Source organism: Zootoca vivipara, chromosome 1, assembly GCF_965207765.1.
Source record: "Zootoca vivipara chromosome 1, rZooViv2.hap1.1, whole genome shotgun sequence".
Lineage (NCBI taxonomy): Eukaryota > Metazoa > Chordata > Lepidosauria > Squamata > Lacertidae > Zootoca > Zootoca vivipara.
This window is the reverse complement of record NC_142582.1, coordinates 59,809,864-59,835,707: the sequence shown is the minus strand read 5'-3', so window position 1 is coordinate 59,835,707 and position 25,844 is coordinate 59,809,864. Positions and strand designations below refer to the sequence as shown.

Below are 25,844 nucleotides of genomic sequence, written 5' to 3'. Positions count from 1 at the left end.
TCTGTCTCTCTCTCTCTCTCTCTCTCTCTATATATATATATATATATTCCCCCACCTGACACATAGGCAAGTTCAACTGCTTCAGTCTCTAGACTACAGCACAGCTACTACTTTCAAGTCAATAAATTAGACAGGGTGGAATTGCCTCTACTAATGAAAAATAACACATTTTTAAAAAGATAGGCATTAGGGGTCCTTGTTTTGGCATCTTGCTTGTACGGTAAAAAGGCAATCCACATACAAAGAAAATCTCACTACACATATCCATGCTTTGGATTAAAGCTCATTTTCCGCCAGAACCTCCAGAATTATGAGTTTTGTGACACAACACAGTGAGTTTCAGAACTGGACGTGAGAGAAAGATAAAGTGGCTAGATAGAGGCAATGTTTCCGGTGGCTTTAAAATCAGTACAAGAGAAACAGGAAGAAAGAGAATGCAAGTCAGCATTTGTCAGACACAATGACTGGGTCAAAGGAGACTTCCTTTTCTTGGAAAGGCTTTTGTTGAACTAGCAACGCTTTTTACTCAACCAAAGCATGACAGAAGTTTACAGATCCAATTTCTCCAAATCTGATGTATTCTGAAGCATAGCCACTTGCAGAAGCATACGCGTAACAAGTAGTGTTGTGTGTGTTCAACAGGGGAATATGTCATCTCTCTCTCTCTCTCTCTATATATATATATGTAACTGGGGGTCTTAGTTGACATTTCAAAGCACCTTGATTGGCCTTTTATGAGCACTTAGAACTGACAAGAAAGCTGTCAGTGAAGGCATGCATATTATAAATAGTAAACATGATGAAACTTAACCAAACCTATAAAGAAAATTAAAGTTCTCTTGTATTTGGATACAGTTCAGTATAAGACCATATCAGGTTGACACATAGTTTACTTTAAGATACAATATATAAAGAGGATGTTTTTCAGTGCGTGATGATGCTTAGCCTACTTGCCTCCATCACATGGAGAGCTTCTGCTGGATTGTTGCTGGGCATAAACAAGCATACTCATGTTGAGCGAGAGACTTAGACAGTCAGGGGTTCAATTATCTCCAGGAATATCTCCTCCGCTGTGAAACGATAACTCCCAGTTTGAAACTACCAGTTAAGACTCCACTGAAAACACCACCTTACACATTGCCCAGGCTGGCCACTATGAAGTAAAAGGACTTTTCTGATGCAGTTTTGAAATGCCTTCTAGCCGGAGACCTGCGTGGCTCTGTCACCCTCCTAGTATTTTATATGTTTATTTATTAAATGTATTTCCTGCCCCTCCTCCAGGGCAGCAGTGGCAAGTTAAGACCTCACTCTTTTTTCTGTGCCTTTGGAAGTTGTTGACCTTCTGTCCTCTGTTCTGATGCTCAAATATTTACTTACCAGTTTTGTTTCTACATTTGTTTCTATTATATAGAACATGCATTTTGGAAATTATCTCCAAAGACAAGTTCTGTATCCAAGTCTTCTGTTTAGCATTGTGCCTTGAACTAGACTAGGCAAGCACATGAGAGTTATATACCAATGTCACAAAAATTGTTTTCAGATTTCCAAGTCCTGTTCCCAAAAGGTAAAGGACCCCTGACAGTTAAGTCCAGTCGCAGATGACTCTGGGGTTGCGGTGCTCATCTCACTTTACAGGCCGAGGGAGCCGGCGTTTATCCGCAGACAGTTTTTCCGGGTCATGTGGCGAGCATGACTAAGCCGCTTCTGGCACAACAGAACACTGAAACCAGAGCAGCGTCCGGAAACGCCATTTACCTTCCCGCTGGAGCGGTACCTATTTATCTACTTACACTTTGACGTGCTTTCGAACTGCTAGGTTGGCAGGAGCTGCTGGGACTGAGCAACAGGAGCTCACCCCATTGTGGGGATTCTGATCAGCAACCCCAAGGGGCTCAGTGGTTTAGACCACAGCACCACCCGCGTCTTTGTTCCCAAGCAGGATGTATAAACTAGAATTTCTCATCCAATTAATGAGTTTGCTTTTAGGGATCACAGAAAGGCTTTTTCACTGACCCCCCCAATATCCCTCCCCCATGATGAATTTGATAACTACAGTAACTTTCTCAGGCTCTCAGAATTCAGGGCAGACCAACATAAATTTGTATTTAAGGCAAAGGAGATTCAAGGGGAGAGACGCATCTTCAGCTGTTGAGAAACTACTACAGATGGAGATGCAATGTTTAGCCTATGCAAATATGTTTTTTTTAAAACCCAAACAAACATTTGAGAATCAAAATACTGAATTACCTGACCACCACAAAACGCTTCTGCTCTTAAGTTATAAATAACTGTCTGGTGCTCAGTAATACCATTATCCTATAAGAATAGGATGTTGAAAGTTGCACATGAATTCATTTCAAACCAGCATCATTCATGCATGTTAATGTGTGTGAGACGGCTTCTAGAGCAGCAAACTACGGGCTATATGAGCAGCATGTAATCTCCCTCCACTGTGTGTATTTTAACATGAAGAGCTACTGTAGGATGCTGCTACAGAAAGCAGGTGGTTAGCCAGGTATTTGCTCCTGGCCCTAGCAGGAAAAGGACACTTGTGACTGACTGAGTGGGTGGAGAAATAGCCTGAGAGGAAATGGTTAAGAAGCCTCAGCTCTGTTTGCCTTCTGCTCCTGATTTTATACACATATGTGACACTCTAAGGCTGCATACACATCATAGTTTCTCCCCCACTCCTCAAAGGATCCTGAAAACTGTGATTTAAGGGTGCTGGAAATCATAGCTCTTTGATGGATAAACTACAGTTCCCAGGATTCTTCAAATGGAAAATGTGCTTCAGGTGTATGGTATGCATTGCAGCCTAGCTTTTTCCTGAATGGACGCAGTAATGGTGTTGTAAGCAAGGAAGGGGATATGCACTGCCATGGTCAGCTATCGAGACCACTTCAGATATTAGGCATATACCTTTTTTAAAAAAACTGTAAACAGTGTTGATGTGACAAGCAAGGGTTTGCGCGCACCTGTATCACAATGAAGCACCAGTGAGAAAACTGGGTGTGGCTGCGATAAAGTCCTGTGAAACAGCCCCTTAGTCAGATGATGAAGTTAGGGAAGTGGCTGTTGTATTTTCCAAGTCTTAGATTTGTTTGTTGTTTACTCACTATTGCTTTAAGGGCATAATTAACATTTTAAAACCAAATCATAAAGGCAACATCTGTGTTTGCATGGCTGAAGTTGCTATATCTAATCCTTCACTTTAGGCAACTCGAGCCCAGTCTTATGGAACTGTTTAATAAAGCTATTTGCAGCAGTACAGGCCATAGTTTTCAAAAACCTTGTATTGTCTTGAGTGATCTGCATCAACCCAAGGCAAATCACTGATACAAATATACCCAACCTCCAGATGATTACACACACACTCTGGAACCAAAGTGCCTCATAAACAAGTACTGAAATGATTAAAATGTTCATTCATGCTATTTGCTATATCCTGTATTAAATGAACACCACTCTCTGTTTTAGAGTATTATGTCAAGTATTACATCAGCACTTAGGTTTAACCGTCTTAGCAGAAACTGGGAAATGAAATAATGAATTTATACGAGTTTTGAAAGCATTCTAAAATGTCTGAATTAGACATCACACTATATAATGGTTGAGCATGACATCTGAACATGGTACTTACCGGTAACTGAGGCTTTTAATAATGCTTTTACAAATAATGGTTTAGTGTGATGAGTGAGCCTGGGGCTCACAGAATCCCCCTGCAGTATGGCCGCCCAGAGGATTTTGGAAGTTTTCACTTCTGATTTCCATTAACCACTGTTTATCATGTCATCCGAACCTAAACCATGGCTTGTTTAAAAACATGCCAGCATTGTAACTCATGGTTTGAAGCCATTTTGTTTTAAACAAGCCAAAGCGAGTCTGCTCAGATGACCTAACTTGCTGTGGTTAAGAAGTAAACTTTGCTTCTGATCTCTACTCCTTGAAGTTTGGTGTCCTAACCAATTTGACACGTTATCAAAAAGGTCTCTGCTCTCAGCTGACCTCATAAGGCAAGAATCTAGTCCAGAGACATCCAATGCAATGCCCTCCAGATGTTGTTGGATTCCAACTCCCATCAGCCAGAGCTGGCATGATCAGATGTCAGAGAGGACAGGAGCTTAAGCCCACAACATAAAGAGGGAACCACATTAGCTGCACTTGATCGAGGTCATCATTCTTGAAATATTTTATGAAGCAGCACTGTTGAGCAGTGCTGACTCCCTTAGAATGTTTACTTACCCAGGACTCGTCTCTCGACATGCAGGACTTCATCTGCTTTAGTGTACAGGGAGTTAGGGTGACATATTCTAACAAGCTATGTCTACGTAAACAATGTAAATGACATGATGGAAGAAGGCCAATTAGCCACTAGAAGCAGCGGCAGATTTCCAATACAGTATACATTTAATTTGTATGCTGCGTATGAATCCCAAAGGACACAGGTTTCCTGTAGTACTGATCAGTACAGCTGTCCATAATTATCCCCGAGTGCACTAGAGTGTATGAGGGTTTTTGTACTCAGCAGGCACGTCTTTCTGTCCATAAAAGACAGCTCAAAAGGTCGTGGCCAAAACTGCATGTTCAGATCAGACCCTTGTTAATTTCTATATTGGAGCACAGTGGCACAAATTTTGTAACGCCGCTGTTCCACCAATACAATCTACCAATGCAGACAGACACCCAAGATTTCAAATACTGGCAGACATCAGAGATCAGCATTCTTTTCTAAGAAGGGCAACCCCTAATCCAGCAGATAGTGGCATCTGCACCAGGAGACAAACCATTATCGTCTTTTCCAAGCAGTGTTTTTAGGAAATGTTTTCTTATCACAGGACAGTGAAGACACTGCACCACATGGCCAATCTTATGCAAAAAACACACAGCAAGACTGGGTTATTACTGCTGTGTCATTTATTACACTGGAGTTTGTTTTTAATAATTGGCATTGCTGTTTTTTTAATGCTCCATTGTGAGCCACTTTGGACAGCGTTTAGCTGCAGAAGCTGGTAAAAGGATGTAATTTAATTTTTTTTAATGCAAAATACACCTCCAAACTTACTGAAAGAAAATGGTGGGTTGCGTTGGACAGTGTTCAAAAAGCCAGAACACATTTCTAGAAATCACAATGGATAGGAAATTCCCTTGCATTCAATGGACCATAGAACACAGAATATGCTGCAACAACCAGCAGTTAAATGGAAAGAAGTACATATTTAACTCTTTATTTTTGGCTTTATGATGAGATCTGAATGTTTTGCTTATTGGGTAGAAAAGTAACACAGGAGTGCTTAAACTGGAGGCAAGTTGAGCTATCAGCAGGAAGTAAGTAATAATCAACTACTTTGGGATTACAAAACATTTTACCATATTTAATTCACCTGCCAGAGAGCTTCTGACAATTGAGAATCATTACTCTGAACTTTTCTAGTCAAGCCCCATAGTAACTGAGGTAAGAGATATCTGCAGGGCCTGCACAGACCTCCAGTAACACAAGCCTATGGAGCATTCATCTGCACATCTCCGTGTAAACTGTTAGGAAAGCTTATTACGCTTTCAGGCTAGAGGTACCAAGAAGAAGTCCTGTATATTTTTTTTACCCGAAAGTTGGTTGTTTAGTCAACTGCTCAGTACATGGATAACAGCATGTTCTTCAGTATTAAAGCCACAGTTCTGTTTTGAATCCAGTAAGACAATTTCGTGCCTTCATCTTGAACAATATTCATAGTTCGGCAACCACCAGAAACTATCTGAACCACGTTTCCTGGTCAAAAATCTGTTTGATCAGAGGTGGTAGCAGGACAGAAGATTAGATTACCTTGGTGGTCCCTTCCAACTTGATAATTCTATATGCCTATGAGGCTGTGAGTCTGGACTCTTGTTTTTCATTTGTTTGTGCTCTTGTATCACTTTATTCATGAAAATAAATTCTTGTTTTGAACAGATAGCATTGCAACAATGTACCAGTTAACTTACCTTTAAACTTTGACCGAATGTTTGCCAATTCTTTGTTTATTCTTTTTATCTCAGCTTCTTTGCTTTTACCTGAAAATACATAGAAAGAACCCAGTTCAGAGTGTAGTATTTTAAAAAGCAGCTTCCTTTCGTGCCTACAATACTACATACACGACTCATTGAAAGACTCATAAATTAAAACCCCAAAGATATTCTGCTGAGCAACAAGCATGGAAAGCCCTTTTTGGGGGATATAAGTAAGGGAATCCTTTTTTATGCACACAAATATGTTAGTTCTTGACCAAAGTGACTAAACACAATATTTCTGAAGAGGCAGGTGCAGCAAAGGCAAGGCAGTAGCATGGGCCACCTTTGAAAGAGTAACATCATTTTCACTTGATGACAGAATTGCCAAAGATGACTTAAAGTATTTTTACATCTAAACACCCATTCCAGCTAAGATCTAGGGGGCGGAATGTCAGCCAACAACATGAGCCAATCCAGAAGAATTAGCTGTTATGTGAAGAGCCATGGAATGATGCACACCATCCCTCTTCATGTTCATGCACAAAGCAAAGAAGTGATAGCATGCAGGTGTAACAGAGGAGCACCATGCCATGTAGGATGACAAGTATGCAGATGTGGAAGGTGGACTTCCCACCATACAGACTGGATCCCCAAGGACCAAGAGTGTCACCTTGGCATGCCTAAAATGCACTGGGTGACCAATGAGGTGTGCACACAAAGTCAATAAAATACCCGTGACAGAAAGGAATTGTGTGTACTCACGGAGAACTGATAAAAAGGGAAGAGAATCAAGTCACTGCCCCAACATAATCAGCTGGGCAGCCACTATTGCACTATTTTAATGGAATAATTCCATTAAAAGCAGTAAAAATATTGTTTTGAAGATAAAAGGTCCAAATTTCAAATAGAACTGTTGGAAGGCAGAGTGAAATTGTTGTCAAAAATGTATGATTTGTTGTTAGAATGGTATACGAAAGATGAATTGACAAAAGATGTGATGATAAAATGGGCAAAAGATTTTGGGCATAATATTGAATATGATGCGTGGTTGAAATTGTGGAATCAAACATTGAAGTTTACTGCATGTACTGCCTTGAAAGAAAATGTAATGAAGATGATGTAATGAAAGGATGTATAGATGTATAGATGGTAACACCAGTAAAATTAGCGAAGATGTTTAGAATGAGTAATAAATTATGCTGGAAATGTAAAGATAAAGAGGGCGAATTTTATCATATGCAGTGGACATGCGAAAAATTAAAAAGATTCTGGGAAATGATATATAATGAACTGAAAAAGATTTTTAAATATACTTTCCCCAAAAAAACCGGAGGCCTTTCTATTAGGACTTATAGGAGATGAGATTGTAAAAGGAGATCAAAAATTATTTATGTATGCTACAACTGCGGCTAGGACTTTATTAGCCCCAAAATGGAAAACACAGGAGATACCGACGATCGAGGAGTGGCAGGTGAAAATGATTGACTATGCGGAATTAGCGAAGTTGACCTGCAGGATCCGAAACCAGGGAGAGTTAAGGTTCCAAAAGGAATGGAGTAAATTTGTGGACTATATGGGGAAAGACCGTAGAAGTTTAAAGACACTTGCAGGACTGAAATAAATCCTACGAACTGACTTTAAGTAGGTGGATCAAAAGGAACTGCGAGAAAAGAGTGGATAAGAAAACCGAGTGAGGGGAGGGAGGGAAGTCAAAGCTCGACAGAGCAAATAGAAGTAACATAGCTGAATAGAGGATAAAATGAGAAAATTTTGTTTTTGTTGTTTGTTGATGTGTTTGTTGTTTATTGTTTTGTTGTTATTGAATGTGTTTATTTGAAAATGCAATAAAATTGTTTGGGGGGGAAAAAGCAGTAAAAATATTTTCATAAATCCTAGCAGTGCAGACCTACTTAATTAAAGAATTAAAAATGTGTTTGTCAGTGGGTATCTCCAACTAATGAGGCAGCAGATTTTAAAATTAAGAGTACAGTGGTACCTTGGTTCTCAAACGCCTTGGTACTCAAACACTTTGGTTCCCAAATGCCGAAAACCCAGAAGTGTTCTGGTTTTTGAATGTTTTTCGGAAGCCGAAGGTCTGATGCAGTTGTCGGCTATTGTTTCCAGGGCGCCTGCACCAATCACAAGCTGTGCCTTGGTTTTTGAACATTTTGGAAGTCAAATAAACTTCCGGAACGGATTAAATTTGGCTTTTGTTTTTGCTATTTATTTTGCGTTGTTTTTTTTTTGAGGCTTTTTTGGTTAATTTGTTTTTGTGACTGTGTGGAACCCAGTTCAGCTACTGATTGATTGACTGCATGACTGCGGAAATGGATAAAAGCCCCCCATCCAAACAATGACTATCATCAGTGCAGGTAAGAAAAAAAAATAATTTTAATTTTTATCATGTACAATACTGTCTTATTTATTTTATAGTACCATACATTGATTATTGCTTTCATTTTATGGATCAATGGTCTCGTCAGATAGTAAAATTCATGTTAAATTGCTGTTTTAGGGGTTGTTTTTAAAAGTCTGGCACAGATTAATCCGTTTTGCATTACTTTCTATGGGAAAGCATGGAACAGATTTCCAGAATGGATTAAGTTTAAGAACTAAGGTACCACTGCACTTATAAAAGCTACAGGTGTGACAAGCATCTTCTAAAGAGATGCGTACCTTCCTTGTGCGCAAGAGGGTGGAGGACACCTCTTGCAAAACTAGGACTGCTATAGCAATGGTTCCCAATTAGGGAGCTACCATAGATACATCAACATTATCAAAACTAGGGGGCCTATGGCTTGGCTTTTGAAAAACAGGGGGTTTGCAGTAATTGGGAACCACTGATCTAAGGAACAGAGTTGTGCCACTCCTTGCTCAAGGTGTGGCACACAATTTTGGACATTACATCCTACCCACTGCATGCCCCCCCCCCACAAAGGTTGATCCTGGACTCTCAGGATCAGTACGTGGTAGGGCACCGAGGGTAGCAGGAGGTGACGGGAACTGGGTGTTCCTCCTTGTGCAAATGGAAGGATTTTCCTGCCAGCACAAAGCCATCACTCAATTCATCTCAACGTCAGCCTCTCTATAAACTATTGTCAGTTCTCTCCTATGCAATTTAATCAGATAATCAGCTAAGCTTTCTTTAATTGGTTGACAGATGCAATAAATACATAATTCTTAGAATTTGCATAAGAACCAGATGGGAAACATTAAATCAGGTATTTGTGCCATTTGCCCTCAGTATATTTAGTCGTTCTGCCCCCTATTTCCCCACATTACCATGAAAGGGAAACAAAAATGCTATGCCACTAAATTTCCTCCCCCTTCCCTACCGTCCTTGAAACCCTGAAAACAGGGTTAGCCCTGATTAACAGAAGGCTTCCTTTGAAAAGTCATTTAGATAGACAGGAACATCCAGCAACCCTCTTTCTACAATGTTGCCAGAATCAGCCAAGTTAGATATACAATTAAAAGGCATCATTGTATTCACTTTCACAAAATTGGGGCAGGGCGGGAAACCAAAACACTCAAGTCCTTGTAAGCCACAGCAAATTCCTCAAAATGCAGTTCCAACTTTTAAAGTATCTGAAGCTGCAAATAAAGCCAGGGCCTCTGGCTTTGTGTGTTCATAGTGAGATTCATCACATGAAGGCATCGTGTTCACTATTAATTTCTAAGTCATCCAAATCAGCAAGAATCGATCAGGAATGGGCAGAGGTAGATCTCTAGGTGATCTGAGGAATGTTGGTAAACAATTGGGAGGTAGAAGGAGAAAGCAGAGAGAGAATATTTTTGTTTGGAAAGACTGTGAGCTCCTTTCAGTTCTGGTATTGAAAACAAATTCTAAGGCCCCAAATCTTTAGCTCTACAGGTATGTATTTTGTAGGGGCTCAAATTAGAGGATCTTAAGTAAAATAAAAATACAAAATAAATGTAAATGTAAAATAAGTGGATCATGAAGCATAGAGCCTGCCCACCTTAGGGTTTTCCATAATATATGTGGGGTGGGGATATATTTGGAAAAATATGGGAAATATATTTGGTACATCCACAAACCTTGGGGTCCTCTCTTATGGCTACCTAAGAAATATAACTCACAAGTCTGAATATTGGCAGAAGAGGGAATGGTGAAGCAGGGATGAGGGGCCAAACAGTTGCATCCTGCCCCTGAGAATCACCTTCATGGAAAAGGTTTTGCAAGAAGGTTTCTTCCCACCCACTTTAAAGTCCTTTTGGCAATACTTCATAGCACAAACCAGTCACTGCATGCACACACAAAGAAACACAAAACAGTAAAAAAAAACAGGTCCTTCCAACCAAGTCTGGCTCATGCAGCTATTAAACACAGCACTTCCTCCAATTCCAGTTCACGTAGTACACAAGTGATAACCCCAACTTTCTTATTTATTCAAGCCTACTTTGTAATTTTAGAAATAACATTCTCTGAAGTCTGATCGACAAGTCATTCCCTCACGCCTCTGTGGTTTATTTTGCCTTATTTGTTCTCAGCAGCAGAGGATTATCTTTGTGATGTGCTCCCTGCAGATTACTGCACCACAGAGCTTCCTCTTGTTTTTGCTACAGATGGCCAATCCCTTTTTAACAACAAGCTAATAAGTGTGGAGAAATTCATGACAGCTCAGTTCAGGCAAAATTCAGTGTTCAAGCCTAAATCAGCCAGGCTGTGGGACAAAAAAAAAATGCTTCCCTCTCTCCTTTTATAAAAATGCACTTGCGCTTGGAGGGTTCTCTTTTTTGCACAATTAACTTCAAACGATATGGTCAACCAAGCCTTGGAGAGGGAAAGCTATTTTTAAGACCACAGGCCCCTGGGAAGGCAAAAGCTGTTCACAGAGCTGGCCGCTGGTACTGTTCTGGGTCACTTAGTGGCCCAGAACACAACTGAAAAATCAGTGTGATATACAAGTTCACCTTTCCAGATTGTCCACAAACAAAACAACATACACACACAGTTCCCATCAATGTCACTTGCTTAGAGTGAAGTGTGTCTGTTGGCATAGGAAAACTCCAGTGTTTCCTGACAGTACCAATGCCCAATGCTGTTTATTTATCATTCTAGTGGTGTATCTGACAGAATGCATGATAGGGAGGCTACATATGGGCAACGGGGGGGGGGTTCCCTATTTCAGTGAATCAAGCAGAGGGAAATATGGCAACGGTGTAGGGGTGCGTCATTATGGAAGGTGGAATTTCAGTGGTTTGTGCCTTGTTCCCTTCTCCAGACCCTTTCCCAAGAGCAGATTCCACTGTGCTCTTCTACTGTGCTCCCCTACACTGGTGGTTCTGTTACTGAATTCCAGGTTGGTCCATATTAAGATCTCACTCATCCACGACTTGGGGATGAGGGAACTGGCCTGGTGTGCATTACAGAGATCAGAGTGGATAAACTGGGCAGAGTTGATCTGACTTAACTTTGCCCACCTGGCCTCCACGCCACGGGCCTGTCTCAGCTGGTCACTGGCCCAACACACAGAACAGGGCATAACATGGATTTGGTCTTTGCCTCAGATGATGAAGGGTGTGGTCTGAATACATTGGGGTTGTGTAAACCAATTGTTATGATCAGACCACTTCCTAGGGAGGTTTGGGAAGAAAATTCTGCAAGGGTGTGGGGTGGACTATTTGGTTGGCTTACTGCTGAAGACTTGGAATCCAGAAAATTCCTAAATGCTCAGAGGTTTATCCAGGAGATTAGAGCTGGGACTCAATCAGCCTTGGTTCCCCAAGAGAGGATGCCGAAAACTCCTACCTGTAACGGGGTTTCCCAGATGGATTAATAGTATCTTATTCCTCTTTGGGGGAAAACGCTTTTATTTGCAATATTTTATTGCCAAGTTACCTAGTAATGCCATCATCATCATCATAATCATCATCATTATTATTATTATTATTATTATTCCCCGGCCATCTGGTTGTGTTTCCCCAGCCACTCTGTGGTCTATAAGTATTTAATATAAATAAAATGTCTAGGAAGAGGCTTTAAAAAAAGCTAAGTCAATCCACTTCAGGAGATCAACCTAACAAGAAGAGAGTGCTGACTAAATGGCTTCCCCAGTATAAATATTTAGTTTTGCTGCCCTTCGTACCAGGTCAAGGGTGGCATCCGATCAAACAAGATAAAAAAAAACACCATGATGCATTTAGAGCTAGAATTAGCTCACTATTGGAGGGTATTTAGTTAAAATGTTCCAAAATTCTACCAAATAGCATGGTTGCATCAGTCCTACAAAGTGCTCTGCTCCCAAAATACTGGATAAAGAAAACCCAGTTCTGTACAAGTTTATGATATTATGTATATTCTCTATTCTTACAAAGTATCATTTATCATTTTTACCATATTTTAAGGCATTGCTTGCTTGTATGAAGTGTTCTGTCCTTCCATCATGTCACTACTGTATAGCTATTTTTCTTACACACCATAGGTTTCTTACAAAACACACTATTTCCATTTATATTATTATTCATTAAATTTGTAAACCACCCTTCATCCAGAGACCACAGGGCGGTTCATAAGATAAAAATGCAAAAAGAGAACACAAAATACACAGTAAAACAAAAACAAACAAATAACCGACCTCCCATTTAAAAGGGCATAGAATGTTAATTAGTCAAAGGCCTAGTTATAGAGAAACGTTTTCACCTAGCACCTAAGGTGAGCCTCCCTGGGGAGAGTATTCCACAAACAGGGAGCCACCACAGAAAAGGCCCATTCTTATGTTGTCACCCTCCAGACCTCTCAAAGAGACAAATGAAGAAGGTTGGTTCATATGGAGTGAGGCAGTTCTTGAGGTATTGTGGTCCTGAGCTGTTTGGCAATGGAAGTTAGGCTGTCCCTGTCCAGAGAGGGACAAGGCTGGGCCACCAGCCAAAGCTGATGGAAGGCACTCTGCACCACAGAGGCCACCTGAACCTCAAGCAGGGAATCACCCACTAACAGCACCAGTCTTATCGATATCAAATTTCAGTTTGTTGGCTCTCATTCAGTCCATTACCGAGGCAAGACAGCGGTCCAGCACATCCACTGCCACACCAGCAGATATAAAGGAGAAGTAGAGCTGTGTGTCATCAGTAAATTGCTGACAATGTACTCCAAAATTACAGATAACCCCACTCAGCAGCTTCATGTACATGTTAAACAAGATTGGGGATAAAATCAAACCCTGAGGAAGCCCACAATGAAGGCTCCATGGGGGCAGAAGGAGCACTCCCCAAGCATTAAGCCTGTGGAAACAAACATACAAGCAGGACCAGAATCACCATAAAGGATTTGGTGCTCCAGAAGGATACCATGGCGGCTGCTGAGAGGTCAAAGGCAGAGGCACATTTCCCCTGTGCTCTCCCAACAGACATCATCATACAGGGCTACAAAAGCAGTTTCTGTGCCAAAACCCGATCCTAAACCCCAACTGAAACAGGTTCCTCCAAGAGCGCCTGGATCTGGCCTACCCACTCAAGAACCTTGCTCCAAAAGGGGAAATTGGCCATTGACCAGTAATTCCTTAGATTTTCTGAATCCAGGGATGGTTTCTTGATGAGTGGTTTTACCACGGCCTCCATCAAGCAGCCAAGGACCACCCTTTCTTGCAGGGAGGCATTAATCACCTCCCTGACCCAACCAGGTATACCCTCTCTGGTAGTTTTTATGAGCCAAGAGGGGCAAGGGTCCAGAACGCAAGTCATCATCCAGATCCAAGCACCTTGTTCACATCTTCAAGCCTTACGAACTAAAACTCATCCAACGCAACAGGACTAGACAGTGCTCTAAACACCCCTTGAGATTCATTTGCTGTAATAATGGAATCAAGATCCTGGTGGATGCAAGCAATTTTATTCTCAAAACACTTTGCAAACAAGTCACAGCTACCATCAGTTCTGCCACCTCCTTCAGGCCAGACTGTAAGAGGCCCCACACTACCCAGTAAAGCTGCACCACATGGCACAATGAGGATGCAATGAAGGAAGCAAAGTATGGCTTCTTTGCTGCCTCCAAGGCCACTAGAAGGCTCGATGATGAGCCCTCAGTAATGTTTGATTGCATTTGAACAGGGTTTTCTTCCACTCACATTTGAACCACCTCCCAGCCTGTTTCTTCACCCTAAGCTCTGGAATGTACCAGGAAGCCAAGTAGGCTCCACAAAATGGAAGAGGGAGCTCAGGAGCATTGTGTCAACAGCCATTCCCACATTCCAGAGGTCGGCCAGACCTTCGACAGGAACACCAGTCAGATCAGCTGGAAAATCCCCCAAAGCTGTCTGGAAACCCATTGGCTCTATCACCCTCTGAGAATGGACTATCCTAATAGGTCTCCTGCCTCTGCGGAGGGGGAAAGGTGCTGAAAGCCAAAATCTCAACAGGACATGACCCAACCATGACAAGGGATGAGTGTCAATATCCCCCACTTTCTTTTCTTATTTTAAAATACTTTTTATTAGATTTTCCAATTAAAACACAATTATATTACATCAATTATTTCAATTATTTCAAATTATACAAATACATATCAATTAAACCAAATATTATGCCGAATCATAAAATTTTTAGGCTTCCCATGCTTCAAAGTCTGGGGATTCTAGATAACTGTCCGCAGTATCCCCCACTTTCATATTACCCTCTTCCTACCCAGTTAAGGATACAAAGTCCTGTATGTGGCCTGCCACATGCGTTGGGACAGCCCCATGGTCATCATGACAGCCAAGAAGTCCAGAGCCACCCCAGAGCCAGTCGTCTTCGGCATGGATGTTGAAGTACCCCAAAACCAGTTGTCTATGAGTCCCGATTGCTCAATAGTGATAAACTGGTGCATAATTTATGTTTTCCATACAGTGGTACCTCTACTTACGAATTAAATGTGTTCTGAACACACATTTGTAAGTCGAAAAAAATTGTAAGTCGAATCCCATAGGAATGCATTGGGAGAAAAATTTGTAAGTCAAAGCAAGCCTATCTAAAAATTCGTAAGTAGAAAAAATCCTATCTAAACCGCATCCAAGATGGCGGACGGAGCTCCATTCGTAAGTAGAAACATTCGTAAGTAGAGTTATTTGTAAGTAGAGGTACCACTGTATATCCAAAATGCCTCATTTACTGAGCTACCCATTTTAGCCACAAACTTACTTTATTACAATTGCTTTTTAATGAGCAAGGCAGGGAGGAAAACACTGAAACCAATCATTGACTGTTGTTGCTTTGGCTGCCTCAAAGAGAATATAATTTGGGAGTAGAGGGGTAGAGGAGAGGCAGATACCTTTCTGGAGCAACATCCATGTTTATGGTAATACTACTTGACAAAACACAATTACTTATCTGAAGAAGTGTGCATGCACACGAAAGCTCATACCAAAATATAAACTTAGTTGGTCTTTAAGGTGCTACTGAAGGAATTTTTTTATTTTGCTTCGACCCAGACCAACACGGCTACCTACCTGTAACAATTACTTAAACATATCACACAGTTGCCAGTCAAGTAAAAATCTTTCGGTTGTACATACACACAAAGTTTGATTTAATTACCATTTCTAAGGTGGCCTATTTAATAAGGATGTAGATGCAAGATCAGAAATAAGCAAAGTAACTGATGTAGAACAAAATACTTGACAGTCTACAACCACATATATTTCCCTCATTAAGGATTTGGCAACTCAATAGTGCAAATACAATCAACTGCAAAAGGGAAAGGGAATCAAACCTTCACATAGCTAGATAATGACCATTTTCAATAGTAGCCAATGACTTATAACACTTTTTACTGTAAAAAGAGAGGAAGAGTTCATTGTGTTCCGTTTCAACTTGAATACATTACGTCTGGGATCCAGAGAGTTTCTTGCTTGACCAAAAGCCACCCCTCCATTTCTGCCAGTTTTCCCTTGTTCCATAATCTCAGGAGTTCCTTTTTAAGGAGACACAACTAAATGCAGTACAAAGATAGGGCAGAATACCCCATTGCAGAACTCTGTTAACACATCACTGGATCCCCTAACTCAGGCATCCCCAAACTGCGGCCCTCCAGATGTTTTGGCCTACAACACCCATGATCCCTAGCTAACAAGACCAGTGGTTGGGGAAGAATTGTAGTCCAAAACATCTGGAGGGCCAAAGTTTGGAGATGCCTGCCCTAACTGCAGGATTCCATTTATACCTCACTCCTCCAAAACTTGAGGCAACTTAGAAATTTCATATAAAAAAAACCACACACACACACAAAACAAACAAACAAACAACTGCAATGAAGATAGCAGCAACATACAATTTCAGAAGCAATCCAGCAAAATTAAAGCATTTGACAGCACAACACTATATAGTCAGAGTTCAATGGGACTTACTTTCAGGAAAGTGGGAATAGAAACACCACCTACATTCTACTTAAATCAAGAGGAGGCTTCTTTGGACAGACTACACCCAATCAAAGTATCCCAATTCCTCAGGAGCAGATCTAAAGTGATAGGCTTTACATTGCTTCCCCCCCCCAAAAAAAAATCTCCTCCTTGGGAGTAAGAAAAAGGCCCTCCCTCCTCCTTTCATCTTTTGCCATGTATACCTTTAAATCAAGATGGAAGAAGAAAACTGAAAAACTATTTTGTACTAATCCAAGCATCCCCAAACTGTGGCCCTCCAGATGTTTTGGCCTACAACTCCCATGATCCCTAGCTAACAGGACCAGTGGTCAGGGAAGGTGGGAATTGTAGTCCAAAACATCTGGAGGGCCAAAGTTTGGGGATGCCTGTACTAATCTTATACCATCCTCTTGACTCCCGGCAGCCACATCTTTCATTGGGGCATAGTGTTTCTGCCTTTTGTGTTTTCCAACAATTTGCTGGACAACTAAGAATGTGATTAGGAGACTACCACTTGCTTGCCACCATCACCCTACCACCAACTTTTTAATTTAATTTTTAACATAGTTAAATTGAACAATACTTATGTCCTGGCAGGCCTTGTTTGCTTTAGCATAACCAATCAGCACATTGGGGAGCACTCCTTCTCCAGCAAGGAAGCTGCTAATGCTCAAGGAGGCAATTTATCAAAGCTTGCAGTAAGGAATTGTACAAAATTGACATAGCTACCTGAGAGGAATGTATAGAAGTGAGAGCTGGACCATAAAGGTGGCTGATCGCTGAAGAATTGATGCTTTTGAATTATGGTGCTGGAGGAGACTCTTGAGAGTCCCATGGACTGCAAGAAGATTAAACCTATCCATTCTGAAGGAAATCAGCCCTGAGTACACACTGGAAGGACAGATCCTGAAGCTGAGGCTCCAATACTTTGGCCATCTCATGAGAAGAGAAGACTCCCTGGGAAAGACCCTGATGTTGGGAAAGAATGAGGGCACAAGGAGAAGGGGACGATAGAGGATGAGATGGTTGGACAGTGTTCTCAAAGCCACCAACATGAGTTTGACCAAATTGCGGGAGGCAGTGGAAAACAGGAGTGCCTGGCGTGCTATGGTCCATGGGGTCACGAAGAATCGGACACGACTAAACGACTAAACAACAACCTGAGAGGAATAAGTCATATTCATTGCATTATTGTCCCATACAACATACAGAAATAAAGGGCCTTGGATTGGACCAAGTGTTTTGTTTTTATGACATCAGTACTGATGATGGCTCCACTTGGAACTTAGTAGCACTATGCCTTGAAGAGTTCGCAATGGGTCCATCTGATTTCTATCTCTAGCCATGGCCATTTCCAAGTAGAGCCACTGCAAGAATCAAGCAAAGTATATAAAAGGAGAAGGGAAGTATGCACAGAGAGCCCAAGTATACTCACATACAAATTATGGAAGGGGGATATTTGAATTGAGTTTTCTACAGATGTAGGCAACTTTGAGGAAGACACACTTTAACCAACAGCACATCAGCAAAGTTATTCTTGTGCTACTCTCTTATTTGCATGGGCCACAAGGGTAGAGCGCTTTAACAAACAGGTTTTGCAGAGGCATGCCTATTTCACTGACAGGCAGATAAATCCATATAGCTTTCTCTCCCCATACTCAACATTTAGAAACACTGTGGGCAAAGCAGGAACAGACAGAAATCAGAGTGTCAAACACATATTTTACAACTTCAGCCGATTTGCCAACTATGCTCTTTTTTGGAGAGGCTGGGCCTAGGCCCAGACATCTGTGCCCTTTGGTGTAGATTACCAAGATGCAATCTGTGTAGGGCTACTTAAGGCCAACCTGGAAAAAGTCAACTGGCCCAGAATGCAACTACTAGAGTTCTTGTAGGGAGTGGGAGATCAGTGCATATTATTCTAATCCTTTATCAATTTGCACCAATTACTCACAAAAGCTGGATTGGACCTGCCAATACATTATGGGAGCCTTACAGAGAAGTCTCTAGGGGAAGACATCATTAGCAGTGGTGCCTAGTGAGTGCTGCAAACTTCAGGTACTACAGTGTTTGGAGAAAAAGCTGGGTCCTGAATAAGGTTTCTTTGGAATATTCCCGGACTTCCTACCGAGAGCAACTGCTGCCCCACTCTGTATGAGCACCATTAACAGAAAGGCAAAGTAATGCCCTCAAGTTTTAACAACAAGGTTACTTTACCTACCCTTATTAGTGTAAACTTATTAGTTCCCAATAGTTTTATACAGCCCAGAACTGGAAACACTGGTGCTTCCTATAGTATCCATAAGCCATAAAGCTACCTTCAGCTCCTCCTCTAACCATCACTTGTACCCTATAATAGATGTCTATAAGCAATAGTTATCCTGGTACGTCAGGTAAAAAGGCAGGAAGATAATTCAGAATTCGCCACAGACATAGCAGAGCCTCAGGTGTTACAAACAGGCATTGCCAGCCTTCTCTACAGTCAGCTTAATTATGGTGTGCAGAAGGTGCCCACAGTGACAAAGAAGTGTGTATGGAACAATGTGGAATTAATTGTGTGTCTTGATCAACAGGGGATATCATTTCAGGACCAAATCATTGATTATATAAACACATCACTGAGTACATGGAGTGGTTTGTTTTCCCCTTGCAAAACCCATCCGTGTTGCTGAAATTAGCTGAACTGAAAGTCAAAGCAACACAAGAAAAAGACGTTTTCTGTTTAAGACACACATTTTCTCCCTCTTTTATATTATGCCCATCACCACATTGGGCTGCAGCATTAATCGCAAGCCTCAACATATTGCACATTTTTAATATCATTAATAACATCTAGATTTAATAGAGATATTTTTCTTAGCATATTGGTTATGTATTCCACAAAGGCATGAAGCAAGAGCTCGGAACATGCTGCTTACATGCACATCAATTACAAGCATCCTTTCCAGAGGAAAAGACACTGTGGGTAAAAAGGCCTTGACCTAGCATTGAGAAGACCATCAAGATAGCACCAGGTGAATCCCTCTGGGGAGGCAGATATAAAACCAGGGCACCACTACCAAGAATGTCCTCTCCTGTAGTCCTACCCTCCACACTTCCATTTAGAAGGGATGCTTGGAGCAGGGCCTGAGGAACTTCAGGGATGAGTGGATTACATATAGCTAATGAAGTTGACCAGCAGGAACAGAAATTTAGAACCAGGTTCAGTAGGATAAATATATGTTCAGATTATTTAAAAATAAAAGCCCGCAAAAATTTACAAAGACCCCAGTTTACAATCACTGCAGGTTATTATTTTTACTGCTTCCCAATCCCATCACATAGGCGCAGTGTGATTTTTGTTGTGATCTAAAGGATATTTTAAATCAATACAGAAGATGGGAGCCACAACCAATTTGACAATTTCCCTCCCCAGGCATTAAGTAGCTGAAATGTGCATTTTAAATGTTCTGCTTAAAGGACTGGGTTACTATAAACCTCTAAGCTTTTGTTTTTATATGTTGGGGGCATGAAGGAATCTTACAGTTGAGCTAATCATATTGGATTCATGTCCTGCTGCTGTAATTTGACAGGCAGTGGTGAGTCAGACCATCAGATCTGCATAAACTCAAAATTTAATGCCAATCCAGTGGTCTGACTGAACACTGCCTCTTCCCCTCTGCCTGCCAAAATACGGAACACAGGACATGGATCCCAGAAGATGAGCTTTACTATAGGATTATGAAACATTTCTTCAAGTAATCCCCCTCAGGAAAAACAACAACCATACATGAAAAATTCATGTTGGCCACGTAAGCATTTTGATAATTTTACAGTGGTACCTCTGGTTAAGAACTTAATTCATTATGGAGGTCCGTTCTTAACCTGAAACTGTTCTTAACCTGAGGTACCATTTTAGCTAATGGAGCCTTCCACTGCCGCTGCGCCGCCGCCACACAATTTCTGTTCTCATCCTGAAGTAAAGTTCTTAACCTGAGGTACTATTTCTGGGTTAGTGGAGTCTGTAACCTGAAGCGCCTGTAACCCGAGGTACCACTGTATTCCAATAGCTCAATATATTTCCACTTAGTATGCAGGATGAGAGACAATTTTCTCAACACATACACACAAAATATACAATGAAGTTTCACAAAAGTCCTACATCTATGTCTGTTACATCTGCAGGTCAGGAGGAATTTCTTCCAAATAGGTATAACAAGAACTGCACTGACAAATGAAAATGCAGCTAAGCTGCGTATCAGGCTGGGCAGACAAGTTTCTTCAAACTGGGTATTTGGGCAATAGCTCTCAATTGTACTCTAGCACTAGAGCATAACCAACATCAATATGCTCAGTGGCTGAAAGGTCACTTTTGAACAGAAGTTTCCCACAGCAGTGTTAGTATTTTTATTTTCTGCAGGTGATGGGTATGTTTATTCAGTGTGCCTAATACCCACAGTTAAATGGAAGCTGTGGCAAACTCTGTTATAGCAACAGCTAATATAAGTGGAATATACAAGGGTCATTTTTTTAAAAAAAATCTTGTGAACTGCCCTAATAATAATAAATCAACTAGTAGTACATAGCCAGGCATCATTCTGTGACACTCCTTTGCTAGAAGTAGGCTACTACTACTGTGAGATACTTCATGTTGTACATCTTAATTTGGCCTTAGGTTAATGGAGGAGCTTGAAGCACCCTAGGAATCAAATCACCCCTTTTCGTCCAGGTTACTAAAAGATAACTCTAAGGTACCTGGAGCCAGGTAACTTCTTTCTAGCAACAATAATATTTATACACAGATTTGTGCAGCACCAGTTATCTCTGACAGGTAACATACAGAATTTACTCCTCAAAGTTGGAAATATCTGAGGAGTGTGTGCTGGCATACCTACGGTACACAGGGCCATTAGTATTCTTGAAACTGTTCTTAAGATTAACACTGGCCAGTTCACCAGTTTAGACAGGCCTCTCCAGCTTTGCTCTTAAGTATCTCCTGAAGATAGTGGCCACACTGCCAAAAGAAGATTAGGACGCAGCAGGGAATTTGCAAAAACCTCAGATGACTGCAGGCTACAGAAACTGTACCAATTTAACTAACTTGCCTTCTAAAATGCATGCAATTCAGCCTGTGCCATTCCAACTGTTATTGTTTTGGAATTAAAACAGTCTTTTAGGCAACAAATGTGTTGGGGAGCAGGCCAACTCAGCTACATTTGGTTATTCTAAAATGGATCACATTTCAGTAGGCCAGTGAAAGCTATTCAGTACACGTTTTCAGCACATACATATTGTAAGTGATTTAAAAAGCAAGAGATTCTAGCTAGTGGCCATTTTTAGGGAGACGGCTTTTTTAAAAACCCACATTTTTGACAAGAACTTGAACTAGAGAAGCCCAAGCAATCTTACTGTACCTGCCCTACTGCTTTGTGCTTTCCTGCACACAAGACACCGCTAACAGGCATATTCATAATACTGGAGTAAGTTTCCTGGTTCATACATAGACTTCCCGGAGGAGGGAGGGGGATACTTCCTTTCCTACACCAGCTGCCTTTTTCGCTTCCAATGCTCATGTTTACCTCCATCCTACTGGTCACAGTGCATTTCTTTCCAGCCTCTCATACTTTCTACCCACCCAAATTAGGAACCATTTGCACCTTTCCTTGTGACCCATTTTTCAGGATATGAACTGGCACATAGCCTGGCTCTCTTCACCTTTTATAAAGGCAGCCAACCGGCGAGACTGATTCAGCCCAGCCCAGATTTCCAAATCAGAATATACAGGATTAGCACCACCATAGCACTAAGACTATTTCCGAAACAACAACTAGGGATTTCCGCGAGCGTGCGAGCCAGCCAGCCAGCCAGATCATTTGAAGGGGATCCAGGATCTTCTTGACCCCCACAATTCCTTCCCCCCATCCTATCACATGCACGCTATCACATGCAAACAAGCCCCTTCACTCCCTTCTGCAAAGGATCCAAATGCAACCCTGTCTGACAGGCATGCCCTCATCTCCCCCCACCCCTCCACACACACACGTCCACAAGCCTTGTAAACAGGGCCCCTCCTTGCTGGAGGAATCCGAGTTCGCGCCGCCCCAGCCCTACGGAGAAGGAAGGAACGCCGCTTCCCTCCCCCCCCCCCCCCGCCGGCTTCCGCAATACTGAGCCGAGGAGCCCTTTCCCTAGGAAAAGGAACCGCAAGTCACTGCAAGACTCGGGCGAGCCGGAGAGTCCCCCGGGAGCCCCGCCCGACAGAGACAACCCAGGCCCCCCAGATACCTCCACACCCTCCGCTTCTCCCCATAGCTAACGGCCCCTGCCCAAGGGACCTCCCTTTCCTCTCCCCACTACTAGCGCAACGGGGGACCCCCCCCCCAAGTTCCTCCTCGTCCGGGGCTGACGCGCTTACAATTCCTGATGTCGGAGATGAAGACGGCCAGCCCGCGCATCCCGTCCCCCTTCGACACAGCCGGCATCTTGGCGACAAAGCGAAGGCTCCCGCGGCCGCTGCTCCTCCGGGCGCTGCTGCTGCTGCTGCTGCCACCACCGCCGCTACTCCCTCTAAGGACCTTTAGCCTCTGAAGCCGCCTCTCCGCCCACGCCGCCGCCGCCGCCGCTGCTCCTGAGCGCAAGCGCGGCGTTTCGGCTCCGTCGCCTCCCAGCCCCCGACGGCTGCCAGACGGGGCCTCGAAGCGCCACCTCGTGTGCGGGGCTGGCTCAGCGCAGCCTCAGGCAGAAAGGGCCGGCGGGAGAGGCGCCCCGTGGAAATCCGGGGAGGGGGCTTTCCCCAAAATTAGCTAGCGTAGGATGGAGAGGTGCCGCATGCACGTAGGTGTTTGCTCTCGGATTGCTGACGCGGGCGCAATCTCCTGCATGTCTACTCAAAAGTCAGACCCACAATTTTTTTAAAAAAGCAAACGCGTGTTCAAGTATTTCTACTCAGAAGTAAGTTTCACTGAGTCCAATGGGACTTACTCCCAGGAAAGGGAGAGAAGGGCCGCCTTGCAGTGCAAGCCTATATATGCCTACTCAGAGAAGTAAGGCCACTTGAGTTCAACAGGCTTATAATACACCCACTTAAGAGATGCACCAGGCAGGAGAAAGATAAGCTCTTAGCTTTTTACTGGAATTCAGCAGACAAACTGTCAAACTGACATCTGAAATTGCCCTTAGATATCTTGGGGTCAATGGGCAAATATTCTGAGCATTTGGGACTAGTGTGTGAGTCACTGCACAACGGAGGGAAGGCTGAGTCTTAGCAATAAGAGAAGTGTTTTGTTTTAATTAATGCATAACTAAAACAAAATTAGTCACTTTCATTTTAGTATTGCATTGACCAAAACTATTTAAAAATAAATAAATTTATACTTTTCAGATATATACATTTCACTGATTTTACAACCAGTGCTTCCCCCATCTACAAATATTATGAAAAGCATTGAAAATACTCAATTATCTGAGGTTCTGCCCCCCCCCAGCAGAAGCTTGCCCCCCACAATGTCCTATTTACAGGGTATTCTTACCCTTTATTTCCCAAGAAAAGCTCAACAACTTTGATTTTCGAAAAAAAAGCTAAACAACTTTTATTTCCTACACTGCTATGAGACTGAAAGGAAAAACTATAATGAATGAATTGCTAATTGCAAACACATTAGGTAGACCCTGTGGTATATACAGGTAACTCTGCCATAGGGCTTCGTTTGATGGTGATACCACTTGGAATACCCAAAGTGGTTAGGGTAGGGCCACTGAAAAAAGGGCCGTCTTCATGGGCATAGGCAGGGGGGGCAGGAGGGGGCAGCTGCCCCCCCCTAGAAGCAAAAAAATTAATGTATTTTACAGACCATAACCAGCACTTTTCCCCTCCAAAAACTGAAGTGGAAAGGGCTTTGCTTTAGCAAGAGCAGCTAAGTCTCCGCTTGCTGGGGGGGGGGGGACACACAGCAGTAACAAAAACACATCAAATAAATAAAGCAAAGTGGCTACCAGTAGTTAAGCAGTTAAGACAATGGAGCATATATCCCCAGGCAAGATTCGATAGCTGACCATTTCACCCTATTGTTCTTAAGTGGGAGTTGTTAATGAGCATTCAGGAGCATTAAGAGTTCTATTGGCGATTTAATGAGGGTGCAGACTCAGAGGATTCAATTTGACTAAGGTGGCTCTGCAAGGCTAAAAAGAAGTGAATAAGAAAGGGGGGGCTGTAGCTTTGACAGACACAGTGATGTTTATAAAAAACATTGGTGTTCCAGTCTGCCCCTCCTCCTGCATCTGTATACTGTAAATCAGGGGTGGCCACCTCCCAAGAGACTCTGATCTACTCAGAGTTTAAAACTGGGGGTGATCTACCCCCTTTTGGGGGGTTCAGGTCAAAGCTGTTGAGTTTTTTTTAAAGGAAGGGAAGCCCTGTTTTTTTGGGTTTAGGTCAAACTTGTTGAGCTTCTTTTAGGAGGGAGGGAGGCCCATTTTTGTTTAGGGCTTCAGGTCATAGTTCAACGTTTTTGAGGGAGGAGGAAAATTTTGGGTGAGCTTTTTTTAGGGGTGCCAGTGACCTACCAGTGATCTACCACAGACATCCAGTGATCTACTGGTAGATCACAATCTACCTGTTGGACGTGCCTGCTGTAAATCAAGCAGAGAGAAAGCTGCTTACAAGGCTCCTGTACATGCAGAGTTCCAGCATCACAGCGTCACCCAGAGGCACCCACAAATATGAGTTATCCCTCTCTCTATTTCTTCCTTCCTTCCCTCCCTCTTCCATCCTTAATAAAATACGGGGGGGAGGGCAGATAAGCCCCACATAGAAAGCCCATCAACATGGGGGGATGACTCTTTCAAATACGGTATTTACCAGTAATTTGGGGGGGGGCACCTAGGCCTCTAGGAGTTGGATGCTATGCCTAGGAATAGGACAATTCAAGAAAGCAGAATGATGCATATGCTATGGTAATATATCAATAGAATCATAGAATTGTAGTCGGAAGGGACCACAAGGGTCATCTAGTCCAACCCGCTGCAATGCAGGATTTTTTCCCTAAGGTGGGGCTTGAACCATGATTGAAATATTATGCTGATATGCAGCAACGCCTCGGAGCCGTTGTGGCTGCAGCCATGCCTTGCCCCACCCTCGCCCGCCCTTCCACTCCCTCTCGCCTGCCCGACCCTCCTGTCCTCTTGCTGCAGAGTTCCAGCATCACAGCGTCATCCAGAGACACCCACAAATATGAGTTATCTCTCTCTCTATTTCTTCCTTCCTTCCCTCCCTCTTCCATCCTTAATAAAATACGGGGGGGAGGGCAGATAAGCCCCACATAGAAAGCCCATCAACATGGGGGGATGACTCTTTCAAATAGGGTATTTACCAGTAATTGGGGGGGGGCACCTAGGCCTCTAGGAGTTGGATGCTATGCCTAGGAGTAGGACAATTCAATAAAGCAGAATGATGCATATGCTATGGTAATATATCAATAGACTCATAGAATTGTAGTCGGAAGGGATCACAAGGGTCATCTAGTCCAACCC

The 25,844-nt window shown here is 42.5% G+C and overlaps 1 protein-coding gene and 1 pseudogene across 4 annotated transcripts in view; both read right to left on the bottom strand.

Moving 5' to 3' along the window:
- AP2A2 (adaptor related protein complex 2 subunit alpha 2) overlaps nt 1-22,885 on the bottom strand; it is a 56,599-nt gene extending 33,714 nt beyond the window's left edge. For all 4 annotated transcript variants that reach the window (XM_035121816.3, XM_035121796.3, XM_088665960.1 and 1 more), the window contains exons 1-2: nt 22,732-22,885; nt 5,977-6,045 (exon numbers count right to left, since the gene is read on the bottom strand). In XM_035121816.3, the coding sequence (XP_034977707.1) occupies nt 5,977-6,045; nt 22,732-22,798 (136 nt within the window). In that variant the 5' untranslated portion in view covers nt 22,799-22,885. The remainder of the gene's footprint in view (nt 1-5,976; nt 6,046-22,731) is intronic.
- LOC148687592 (uncharacterized) lies at nt 13,270-14,405 on the bottom strand (annotated as a pseudogene).
- Nucleotides 22,886-25,844: the final 2,959 nt, after the last annotated feature.